The sequence below is a fragment of the Perca flavescens genome, chromosome 20 (assembly GCF_004354835.1).
Source record: "Perca flavescens isolate YP-PL-M2 chromosome 20, PFLA_1.0, whole genome shotgun sequence".
NCBI classification, from domain to species: Eukaryota; Metazoa; Chordata; class Actinopteri; order Perciformes; family Percidae; genus Perca; species Perca flavescens.
This window is the reverse complement of record NC_041350.1, coordinates 22,319,938-22,333,367: the sequence shown is the minus strand read 5'-3', so window position 1 is coordinate 22,333,367 and position 13,430 is coordinate 22,319,938. Positions and strand designations below refer to the sequence as shown.

Genomic DNA, 13,430 nt, shown 5'->3' with positions numbered 1-13,430 from the left:
GGAGTCCTCCACAACCTGTCCCAGCTTCAACTTCTCTCATTCATTCACAAAGCTTAACAACCAGTCCCCTCAGCCTCTCATGTGTCACTGCGATGCTCAGTTCCCTAACATTTTGAGCTAAATTAGGCTCTGCAGTCCCATCAGGGATTATTATCCCAAACAGACAGTTCCCACACATCTCACTGACGAAACACGCACATTAAGAAGTCAGCTCTGCGGGATCCACTGTGCATTTTAGAGTTTAGATACAGCTTACACCTGTTGTTCACAACTTTGTGGGTGTGCTTGATTTGCGTCACTGAGCGTGCCGCCCGAGTCGTGCATTAATTAAATCAGTGATTATACACGTTAGATTTTCTCACCTATGCCAAAATACAATAAAGCTATAGCCCATCATTATTTCATCCTTAATGTAATTGCATTTTTGTGCTTTTTTTGTTTGTTTGTTTTTAAACTGTTCACAAACTCTTGAAACGTACATGTACTCCGGGGTGTCAGCTGAGCTCTGCCATCCTGCGGCCGCATTCATTTTCTCAAAGACAGAGCAGGATACCCAGGGTTTACACCTATCACCATTTTTAGCCACTGGGGGACGTTAGGCAGGCTGGGGGAACGCATATTAATGTTAAAAAACCTGATAAAGTGACATTTTCATGCCATGAGACCTTTAAGGCCGATACACACACACACACACACACACACACACACACACACACACACGCACGCACGCACGCACACACACACATACATACACACACACACACACACACACACACACACACACACACACACACACACACACACCAGCAGCTTCTTCCCTCCCGCAGGCAGCTGTTTCTTTTGGGCCATTCCATGGACGTACATATTATAGAGAGCATTCTCACAGTTTATCAGTGAAAATGCATTAATTTACATTCATGTGACTTTTGTTTTTACTCTGTAACGGATGCGACTTGAAATGTAGCAAAGTAGGCATACAATACATGAGGCAAAAAAATAGGCGACTTAAACGATACTCATTTCTGATTATTATTATTTATTTATTTTAAATCGGCCACTCAAAAAAGTACATTTACGCAAAACACCAATTTGTTACAGTAACGAGAGTAAATATAATTCTTGATTTCCACCTCTGCCGAATACTCTCACCACTCCACCCACGAGTGCTTGTTTGGGTATCCAAATGAGGTATTTTGTAGGTAAGATGCACGTATAGTAGGAAGTGCAATGTGGCCAGTAGATGGCAGCAGATTTCTGTTTGACATTTTCTCAGCTTTCAACTCAGCCAGCTACCCAGTCAGTCAACACTGCACAGGTTGTTTTGTATCACTGGATGCAACGAAGGGGCAGTGCAAACCAACTTTTTGGAAAGATAATACAAGTTGGGTGTGTTGTTTTCTCCCTTTTTTTTGTCTGTATCTAAGATTCTGATTGGTTGACACTTTTAGAGTAGTTTTTTTTCCCTTACTGAACTTTCCACTATAAAACCTATGATGCTGCGAATGCTTCTTTTGAAGTGCGCAACTCAGCTCAATTGATGGACTTACTGAATTGCGAGGGAAAAGTAAACCATAACACTGGATTAACTTGTATGGAATATCAGTTCTAAAATTAGATTAGATAGGTTGATTTTGTTAAACACTCACAAATTGTAATTTGAAGTTTTCTTAACGGTTTCTGAACCCGGGACAAGTGGTCTTTACGCACAGTTTGCGCCATGGCGAACTCGTGTCTTCAACTGAGCGGCTTTCTCATCAGCTGCCTTGGCTGGCTGGGCATCGTGATCGCGACAGCCACCAATGACTGGGTGCTTATGTGTAAATACGGTTTGAACACATGCAAGAAGATGGATGAGCTGGGAGCCAAGGGACCCTGGGCGGACTGTGTCATCTCCACAGGACTCTACCACTGCGTCTCCCTAACGCAGATCCTGGACCTGCCAGGTAGATACTGTTCTGTGCATCCCTGCAACAGCATTGTGGTTGTATTCATTTAGACACGTTTAGGTTTATTCTTTTTTTTTCTCACCTGATTATTATGCAATTTATTTACAGTATATTATTTCCACCACTTTTCTCTAAACACAGTTTTTATTTATTCCAGCTTTTTAAAAAAAAAAATACCCACAAGCTTAACCTTGTGATGGAAAGCTTTCTCTCTGTTAATCAGTAATATCATATATGTTTCATATGTGTTTCTATAGCCTACATCCAGACGACTCGTGCCCTGATGATCACAGGTTCGATCCTGGGTCTCCCAGCAGTGGGAATGATCCTCATGTCCATGCCCTGCATCAACCTCGGCGATGAACCCCAGGGCTCCAAGAACAAACGCACCATCCTGGGAGGAGTGCTTATACTCATAGTCGGTAAGAAACTCTACTTTACTTTGTTTACACAATGCAACTATGAGTTAGTGGACAAAGACGAAATGTACAGTAAATCAAAGCATGTCACATTGTTTTGCGCTCAGATGCACACACCAAGATCAATTTCCAACCTTCATGACTGTGACCTCTTTTAAACACACATCCAACGCTTACAAGCCACTGAGAGCAAAGAATGTTGAATATGACTGTCTTCCTCCCAGGGGTGCCCACATATGCACACACACACACATATGTTCCTGTTCCGTTGAACCCTTCCCCCCAGATCCCATCCCATTCCTCTCCTCCACCTACTTTCATCCACACCCTGCCTTTGTCCTGACCCACATGGAAACTCACTCCCTCAATTGTCCAGTTTACTGTGCTTATAAATATTTGACTCTTGCTGCAGCATTTTTCCAACGCCTGTTTGCCTCAAATGAAATTTGAACACCTGTGTCCATCCTTTGACTTTTCCACTTCCCACGTTTGCCATAGCAAAACTACTCCCAGCTTGTGCCGTGCATTCCCTGCCTTACAAACATTACCAGTACATCCATTTATAGAAGTTAAAGCCCTGACTTAGTTATTAGATTTTCTATTTTGTCACTGGGAACACTTTTACATTAGGGATGATGTGTTTGTGTTTGTGTGTGTGTGTGTGTGTGTGTGTGTGTGTTTAGATGCTTGTTGCACAGCAAAATTAAAAACATACTATATTGCTCATCACTGCCTCCGTACTGGCAGCAAAGTCGTCCCAGCAGAGTCCAACTTTAATTATTTTTGTCAACTGTGTACTCTGAAGCATGAGTTTGGAAGCTTTCAGTTCGCACATTATTTGTATATTTGGTTATTGCCCTTTCTAGTGCAGTATATTCAAATTATATTGGTGGTAAAAGGATTTCATGCTGTTGTGCATACTGGCACAAATCCAACATATACCAAATGTGTTCAGCTGTATAGGGATTTCAATATTTGTACAAGTCTACAAGCCTCTCTTTTGTAGTTCAAGGCAAAGCTTATTAGGTCTTGCTGCTAACTAATATTGCAAACGTTCTTTCATCTTTCATACCCAATTTTCCTGTTTGACGAATAAATGACAACAAAACTATAATAGTTCTACAGTTACTGTATACTCACACCATCATTCAACCATTCATCTATCTTAGCCTCGGTCATGCTCATTCAGAATTCGTGCTTTCAGCTGCACCATTTTGCATCCCGAGTTTAATTAAATGTTAAGCAGGATAACTCTCAGTATAATGATGATACAAAATGTATGTGTGTGGGCAGGATTCATGTGCACCATTTTGCCTCCCTAGTTTTATTTTATGTTAAGCAGGATAACTCTGCATTCCCAATTTAGTTACACTTCTTTTTATTATTCAAGATTTTACAAAGGTTTTTAATTGAGCTTGTGTGTGTGTGCGTGGGTTGCTCCTATTTACACGATTTTGCATCCCCAGTTTTTTTATGTAACTTGCAATTCTAACCTAAAGCTGTGTGGTAATACAAAAGGTTTGTGTGTATTTATTATAATCAGCAGCATCATTTTGCATTCCCAATTTAATTACACTTTGAATCTTTTTTTCCCAAAGTAACCTTTATGTGTTGCTTTTGGAGGCACCATTTATATTCCCCATTTTAACTATTTCTCTGTCTGTTTTTCCTCAGCCACATGCGGCATGGTGTCGACAGTCTGGTTTCCCATCGGCGCTCACCAGGAGCATGGCCTGATGTCATTCGGCTTCTCCCTCTACACCGGATGGGTGGGGACTATCTTCTCCCTGCTGGGCGGGTGCATTCTTACCTGCTGCTCCTCAGAGTCCTCCTCCTCATCTCGCTCCTACCAGGACAACAATCGTTTCTACTACTCCAAACAGGGCGGTGGCAACCCGCCAGCACCGCCTTCCACCAATCATGCTAAGAGCGCCCACGTCTGAGAGCGGAGAGAGATTAGATGTGTAAGGGACTGTAGTTTGTATATAGAGACATATACACTAGCACACACATACACATACAATCACAGTTACATGCAAACCTATACTGGAAGAGAAGGAGACACATGAACACACTCATTCATCTTCAAGAAAAATACACAAATTCTTGAATGAGCACACAAACATACATAAAAGAGACATTCACACATCCAAACACCAGACTGTTTTTGTTGGAGCTCTTTCTTTCGCCCTTGGATTGTTTTTGTATCACAGAGCTCATCTTCCAGCCTCCTCATTTTGGGCGTGGTGTGGACTCTCCCAGCTGTTCCATAATTGTACAAGCTCCTGAGTAACTGACCTGCACAGCAGCCTGAGGTCTTGTGGACCTAGATATTGATCTTCAGGGCTGTCCTCGACATTCTCAGGCGACAAACACTCATGATTTTATCGACTAATCGATTGGTTGATTTAATCGACAGATCTGTAAAACTGAGTTTCTCCACAAAGAATCGCGCAGAAGCACCACTTTAAATCTTGCGTTTACCAGAGATGTGCTCGTAAGTGTCTTGGAAATGAGTCTCTTAGCATGTAAGAGTGTTAAAAAATTACTAATCGACTAAAGAAATCTTAGTCGACTGTGACCAAAACGACCCATTCGTCGACCAAGAGGGGGCAGCTCTATTGATCTTCTATATTTCGTCTATTTTTCTATTTAGATGCTCCTATAAAATCTTATGTGTAAATGTTCTTTTTTAAATCATTTAATATCATGATCTGTCTTTTTGATAAGAGCAGGGTATGACAGTATAATATTTGGAATTGGTAATATGTTCATTTACTTTGTTTGTGCTCATTGGCTTTTTTTTTGACATTACTGTTCAACTCTCTAGTGCCTCTTGAGTGATAGACTTGATTAAAAAACACAGCACTGTTTTTCCCAGCCACTGCAGGATGACTGTAGAAGGATGGGAACACACATTTCACAGGAGAGCTTTTTAGCCAGCAGTGTTGCAGTCTGTAATGAAGCCTAAGTATGTGCACTGACTTGGCAAAAAAAAAAAAAAAATGGATTAAGAGTGTACAAAACCCTAATCTTTTGTTCAATTCTCCCTCCTCTGAGTACTATTTCATAATCCAGACCATACACATGTTTATGTGACTAACTAACTAACTGTTGCTTCTACTTTATTTGAATAATAACTGAATGACAAAATGGCAGTTTATCCTGTAACTGTGGAATTATACATTTCCATCAAACATCTTCTTCACATGCTGTAGAACAGGTCTGTAGCTGAAAATATGTTCTACAAAAGCGGGGACAAAAAAAAAACAGTATTATGTAGTATTAGCTCCTCGTGAAGGAATGTGATGACTTGAATGTTCTATATCTCAAACGTGCTCTGAACACAGATGGAAATGTCCAACTCAGATCAGCGCAGAAGCAGTATTAGCTGGTTATTTATTGTTTCACTGATGGGCTGTTTTTTGATTTTCTATAATAAAGACAAAAGAATTCAAAGTGCCTTTGTCTCGTGTGTGTTGATAAGATGTTACCATTCCATACATTATCTTCTTTCCTCTATCTGGGTGTTAAGCTTAATACAGGGTGTCTGTAACACAGCAGATAGAAAGCTGATGTGTGGTGTGTGTGTGTGTGTGTGTGTGTGAGAGAGAGAGAGAGATACAGTAATCACTGCCCTGGTACAAGCCGACTGTGACACTGTCGTAGGTTTGTGATACAGATTGACTATTGTGAATCTGTGTGTGTGCGATACTGTGGTGTTAATATGTGAATATAAGCTGCAAACGAGGAGAAAACATGAATTGTTATTAATGCATCATACTGTATCTGCGACCTTGAAATTAGGCCAAAGCCACACACTGTACCGGCCCTCCCCTGCCGAACACACGAACACACACACACACACACACACACACACACACACACACACACACACACACACACACACACACACACACACACACACACACACACACACACACACACAGCTCCTCTGTCCACGTCAAGGTCACTGAGTCATATTATAGATATTACATGATACTTTGGAAACAATATGTGCTGACTCGTTGTCCTCAGCCTATCTTAAAACACACGCAGACACAAAACATTCTGTCCTAGTTTCAACGAACCATTCTGTCACTTTTCAGTACTGTATGTGTACAGTACGGTACGTTATTTCCTGGCACGCCTGTGTGTGCAGGTGTGTGCGATCGTGTCGGTGTGTGTATTCCCTGAAATGTGATGCTGTTCCAGGCGCAGAGCCATCCATTCCACAGGAGGCCCGTAGGAGGGTAGTGGACAACCGTGCTGTCCTGTATTACTTAAAAAGACTGGTAGTGTTATGATAATCTATGCTAAAACGTTGCTATCTTGAGTTTCTATCTACTAATAGATCTTCATTGTTGCAAGTTTAAACAGAGGATGAGATTCTGCTCTAAGACATTATCATACACCAACCGTATTAGCTACTCTGTGATATTCTATCTGTTCCAGCAATTATATTTTTGATTAAGTGTTTATTTTACCTTTCTTTATCCGCATCAACATGGCTTGTCTATTTCTACTTTAGTCCCGATTCATTTCCCAGAATATCATTCAGCAACACCCAGAGAACATCCGTTAACCTTTTTAGCTTCCTCTGGGTTTCTGTGTAGGAGGTGAGATTATAAATCATAGCAATGATGTTAAAGCAAAACAGCGTTTTTACAGCTTAGAGAGGGTGAGAGTTGAGCTCTCTGATCAAAACATATCTTGTGTGCTGAGTTGTGTTCTAGTTTATTGAAGCTGCACTGCTGGTGGACAAGTAGATTTTTTCCCCTAGAGGCCTAGCCAATGGATTCCATAGTTTGATTATAAGTCAGTGCTACATTGCAAAGGCTCAATAGAACCCCCTGTTCTTTGGTTCTAAGTGAGAAACACTAAAACTTGAACTTTAAGTTAACACCATTATACTGTAACTGCACTGCATGAATCTCAATCGAATCATCTACAATAGAATGAATCCACAGGCTATGGCTTAACCAGTTAAAATGGGCCGAGGAAGGTACAGTAGGCTACATAGGTTTTGTTAAAAGGTCTGGCAAAGTAAAGGTGTCCTGTGGGGTTTTAGCTTACATTCATCAGTGTTACCAAGACATATCGGTGTGTCCTTAGGGTCTAGCAAACGTGTTGAATGCATTTCCTTTCTTTTTTCTTTTTCTTAAAAGTCTGAAACCTGCTTTGTTTACATGTTTAATAGCTTGCAGTCTTCTTCACTGCCTTTATTGCCACACGAGTGCGTTTCTTGACATATCACTGCCACCTGTTGATTAGTAGTAGTGTAGTGTAGTATGAAACCTTTGGTTAGAACGTGTATCGCGTTACATACACCAGAAACAACAAATCGGGACCCACAGATGAAAACATTGTTCCATAGATAGCATTAATAGTGGTTATAAACTTCACAGGGAACCTTAATCTGCATGTCCTTGGTGGAAGCTTGGTGGCGTAGGGACTCCCGCAGGGCTATTTTGCAAACTACGGACATGCCAAGCTTACATTTAACACGCTAGCCAGCCAGGAACATGCTTGGGCTAGTCAGTAGCAATACCTCTCCCAGCATGTTGGCTCAGGAAGCTATAGCACGGTCACTAACCAAACGGGATTGTTTAAAGGTGGATGATGCAATACAATGGGCTAATGGTCAAGATGTTGGTCAAATGCATTATTAAGTATGTGAAAATTCACTAAAGTTAATGTGACCAACTTCCACCTTAAATGTCTGGATACAATCTAGCTCAGGGTTGTCAAACTCAACTTCCCTAAGGGCCACACTAGAAAATGAGAATCACATCAAGGGCCAGACAGTGTATTGCTTTTATGTCATGGGAAAAGTCAAATATCTTGACTGAATTATTGCATGTCTCATATAGTCTTCTCACTTATAGTTTGGTTGACATTAAAAAAAAAATAAATGTTGTGAAAAGTGACAAAAAGTAGGTGGGCCAAAATGTATTGTGAACTTAAATGTAGATAGGGGCCGGATCAAAATTAGCAAGGGGCCGGATTTGGCCCACGGGCCTTGAGTTTGACACGTGCGATCTAGCTCATCAGCCCAAAATGGACATGAAACCACTTTGCTTTTAGGAGGTCCTTTCACAGCCACGCTTGCAGTATATAGCCTAATTGTGCAAATCCTTCTCAAATGTGTAAATGTGACTGAACCGTGTGTATAGTCAGAGCAGGAAACATTCAAAAAGAAATGAGTACACCTCTTTTTGGTATTTGCAATAAATAGCTTTCAATGTTGCATGGAAGCAATATCAACAACTCAGCAAAAACAGTGCACCCAGGAGCAAAACAACCACACATATGGAATAAATCATTACAAAATAACAAAAAACATCTATGTTATACAGCTTTGTGCCAAAATATACAGAAGAGAAAAGGAATATCTAGTTTGCGAGAGAAGCCAATCTCAACAAGTCCGACACACATAGACTGGACACTTTGGCCACAGCGAACACCGAGCACAGGAAGAACACAGTACGCCTTCTCCGAGACAAAATAAAGAAATGCTGACTTTATAGCTGACTTTAAAAGCAATAGTGGCAATATTTGATAACGCTTGTACAGTAGTTACCCTTCATAGAATTGTATTAAAATAGTTTCTGCATGTTTTCTGCAGTACTCCTATATACTTTTAAACCTTCTACAGTTCTGTTGACATCTACAGCAACCATTTCAAAATCCTTCAAAGGAAAGGATTAAGGTTCATAAATGAGCATTATCATAGACACTACAGTTGTCAAAAATATATTTTAGCAGTTTCTCCCAGGCCTCCTTGTGATTAAAGAAAAACCATAGAAAGTGAAACTCCACCCAGCTCTTTTGTGCACACCTACCCAAGGAGGACCGTTGGATGGGAGACAGCTGTAGAAAAATACTTTTCTCCTTCAATGTTGTATTTTTTCACTGCTGGACAAACTGATCTGCTGTAGTCAATGACGTCTAGACTAATACTTTCAATCTTTTTAAATGAAATACTCTTCAACTAGGATTTTTTTTATTATTATTATCATCATTGCGCTGTTGACTAAAGTCACCGTGAGAAGAAAAAAAAAATATTAGTCTCCTTGTGATAATCTGACATTAGTAGCTTATTAGCAGACCCCCCAAAAGAAATGGTTAACTCTGTTGTAGCTTTGTTCACTTTGAAGAAACTGCGGTCTTCTGTATGTGAAAAGTAAACCGACATTGTGGACTTTGGCTTGCAGAGTTTGTGGTTGAGAAAAAGGGATATACAGGAAGTAGGCATACTGTAAGTGGTTAATGGAGGATAAGTCATCCCCACACCTGTGTTTGCTACATGTTCTACTCCTTATTCAAACGGAGCCCTGGTTCCCATACCTGGGTGAGGAGATTACTGTATGAGCTTAGAAATATAGGAGAGAATAATCTTCTTTTAGCTCATAGAAATCATTTAACATAATATGTAAAGCTGTAAAGTACAGGAAAGGTTTGAATCTGAATAGAAATGGTAGGAGTCCGCAATGAATACAATAGCTTTCAGTTCAATTCAGTGGTAAGAACCCTGAACAATAATGTTTTTGAAGCTGATTCGGTTGTAAAACACCTGTTAATCCTCTCAGAGCACAGAGGCCAACGTTCCCAGGTATAAGAACTAAGCCTGCGTTTGGTTTGGTTTTAGTGTTCTATCATGTCTCGTAGCGATCAGTCACCACATGCAGGTACAACATTTACAGTCTGGACCTCGTGCATGAGAGCATGCTACACATTCACCAGGCGGTCACATTGAGGCGCAGGCATAGACCACAAACACACATGTACACACACACACACACATGTACACACACACACACATGTACACACACACACACACACACACACACACACACACACACACACACACACACACACACACAGAGCAGATAATAGAGTTGACTGTACAGTCCAGTGTCAGAGGCATGGCAACCCCTGAATTCTCCGTCTGGTTTTTGGTTTTTGCGTTCATATTTGAGATATGAACGCAAAACGTCTATCTTCTTTTGGCTGAGTCAGGAGGTGATCTGGGTGGGGAGTGTATTTTGGATGTGTGTGTGTGTGTGAGATATAGTGTGCAAATGTTTTAGGATGTGCTGTTTTTTCCAACCCTATCACCAGACAGAACGTCGATATTGGACAATTCTGCAAAACCTCTAATTATGTTCAATGGCAAAAGATTTTCAAATATCCATTTGTGTGACACCCATGCATAGTAACTAACATGGTTAATATAAAATTATGGTTTTGGTTATCATTATCACTCTCTGCCGCCCTGCTGCTAAGAGCGTGGCGTTTCCTTGTAACAAACATATTCTACGTTCACATAAAAATGCCTTCCTCCATGCGAGTTGAATGACTGAACTACTGTATAGTTAAGGTTTGGCAACTAAAACAAATTACTTAGTATAGGAAAGATCATGGTTACAGTTAAGTTATTTCTGAAGGTCCGTACATGAAATACTCAATTCATTATTTACATCTTTTTTGTTGGCCAATATATTGAAAATTTAAAAATACTGGAATCAGCTTGTACAATTTAATTTATTTATGTTCCACTACACTACAGAAAGGCTCACTTCTTCCTGCATTAGCAGGCTGCAGAATTGTCCAATACGAGCGTAAAAAGAAGTATTGGGCTGTTTTTTTGGGACGGGTATCACAATCATTTCACTGGACGACACCAAAGAGCCTATTACTACTTAAAGGATTTTTTTTTTTGTTGGAGTGTGGATGGATGTGGGAGGAGCAGAGGTAGGGTGGGGGTTAGCGTGGCATCCTTAGATTTAGTGCATTAGACAAATAAGGCTTCCCTTAAAAGGGACAGATGCAGCAACAGGGGGCAAGAGGAAAAGGTACTGTACAAGGAGGACAATCAGGGCATACAGCAGCAGCTATTGTAGAAGTGCCCCAACCCTCATCATAATAACATAACAATATGCTATTTGGTGTGTGCCAAAATTCCTTACAGTACCATGAGGACATACATTCTTAATAATATAGAATCAAACCCCTAACCCTGGCAGCATCAGCTTACATGACCTACACTGAGCTCTACAGGACCATAATTTGATTTGATTGATTTTCACAATATCTCTTCGTGCTGCAGCAACAGTGTCAATAACATGTAAAGAGTGGGACTTCAACACTAGCTACGTGAAGAGGTAGGGGCAATAGGGAGGATCACTAAGACTAGTTTGGGCAGGGGTTGGAGCAGAACCACATGGAGCAGAGTAAATGCTCCGGTGACAAATCAGGAGAGTGATAGCAGACACCCTGAGGTGAAACATGAGCTAATGTATTGTCAGGCCATGAACAGATTGCTGTTTCAAATCCTGACTGAAAACCAATCCCGGCTCTATCACTTGTGACTTACAGTAGAGTGGGAACTCCCTGCTGACGTGACCGGGTGAATATCAAGAGTGGGGTGATGTGATAAATAGATGACGGAAGAGTTGTGCTGGAAGAGCAAAGGAGGGGCGGAAGTAGAGGATACAAAAATGTGGAGACGAAAGAAGGATAATAGTTAAAAGGGATGGAGGGGAGAAGAAAGGGAGAGAGATGGAAGAGGAGGGATTGTATTTCAGTTCACTCAGTGTACAAGTAAAACTCACTTACACTGCAGTCCTTCTCAGTTGGGACTGTACAAAAGTTATTGGTGTCGGGAGGGGGGTTGAAACCCACAGCCATCCAGAGCATTATTAATACTTCATTTGGAGCTTCCCCTCGACTCAGACAAAAACTGAAATACCCTCTTCTTCTCTAGGAGAAAAGATGTAAACTTTGCAGAAAATCCATGTCTTGAATTGAATGAACTGAAAATGAATTCCTTTCCAGGCATGGTAAAAATCGAGAACTGCGTCCACGGAGAGACAAGCACATAGAAACTATGACATTTATCACAATAAACCAAGCCGGTTGTCAATTAGGATTCAACCTGTTCTCTCTTTCTCTCTGTTGCACCCTCTTCTCTCTCTCTCCTCTTTTTTGGTACAAAGATGAGCTGACAAGCATGCGTTATATCGCACCATGAGCTGCTTTGTTGCGTGCGGATTGATTTTGAGTGTCATGCTGGGGTAAAAGAGTGGGACGGACAAAACGAAACAAATACCTACAAATACACAGTAAAACAACCCCAATAACTTTACACACACACACACACACACACACACACACACACACACACACACACACACACACACACACACACACACACACACACACACACACACACACACACACACACACATTGATGGAAAAGGTGGAGTTTGATTGCGCATACACCCTCATACACAAGCAAAATTAAAGTAGAAAACAGACATAATCAGAAACTCACATACACATACAGTAGATGAAGGCACTATTGCAAGCAAAGTCCAAGTACTATTTGTGACAGAAAACATCAACACCCTCTTCCCCATCCCGTCCTAAATCCCTTGGGCTAGATGTTAGGGGGTCAGGGGGAATGTTTAAAGACAAAGCAGTTTTTGATTTTTAAGCAATTTTTGTGTGTTTTTTTTTAAGAGCACGTGTAGCAGTTTTCCTGTCTGGTGAAAAGAAAATGAGCAGAGAAAGTCAGACCTGTACATGGGAAATAGCTTAAGCTTGGCATGCTGTCATCTAACTTTCCTGTCTGTCTGTGTTGAAACAGGAAGCGAGGTGCTGATCCATCTGTCCTATACTCATCACCTTCTCCTCTCCTATATCCCGTAAATTCTCAGATATACAGTTCACGGATTGCTCAATAAACAATGTTTCATCGTTCACAGTGCAGTGAACCACATCGTATTTTATCTCCTGCTACGTCCGCACTTTTCTATCCTTTGTTTGTGTGGGATGTGGACCCCGGTAAGTGAATAACAAGTGAATGTGACAAGACACATAACCCTGACGTCCTCATTTGCTGTGTGAGCTGAGGAGCCAAGCATGGCAGAGTAAGGTGAATGAAAAGCCGTTCCACAGCCAAGAAACTATCTAGCCCAAGGGTTAGACACACAAATACAAACACAGGCAGGCAGGCAGGCAGGCGCACACACACACACACACACACACACACACACAC

General features: G+C 41.1%; 1 protein-coding gene across 1 annotated transcript; it reads left to right on the top strand.

The window, feature by feature from the left end:
• Positions 1–1,490: 1,490 nt before the first annotated feature.
• Positions 1,491–5,827, top strand: cldn11a (claudin 11a). Its single transcript, XM_028566720.1, has 3 exons — positions 1,491–1,943; positions 2,204–2,368; positions 4,040–5,827. The coding sequence occupies exons 1-3, from the start codon at positions 1,718–1,720 to the stop codon at positions 4,306–4,308; spliced, it is 660 nt and encodes a 219-aa protein (XP_028422521.1). The 5' UTR covers positions 1,491–1,717; the 3' UTR covers positions 4,309–5,827.
• Positions 5,828–13,430: the final 7,603 nt, after the last annotated feature.

Excerpts from the sequence above, each read along its gene's own strand:
- cldn11a (XM_028566720.1), top strand. The coding sequence starts at position 1,718 with ATGGCGAACTCGTGTCTTCAACTGAGCGGCTTTCTCATCAGCTGCCTT. Across the intron at positions 1,944-2,203 it reads GCAGATCCTGGACCTGCCAG|CCTACATCCAGACGACTCGT; the intron begins GTAGATACTGTT and ends GTGTTTCTATAG. Across the intron at positions 2,369-4,039 it reads AGTGCTTATACTCATAGTCG|CCACATGCGGCATGGTGTCG; the intron begins GTAAGAAACTCT and ends GTTTTTCCTCAG.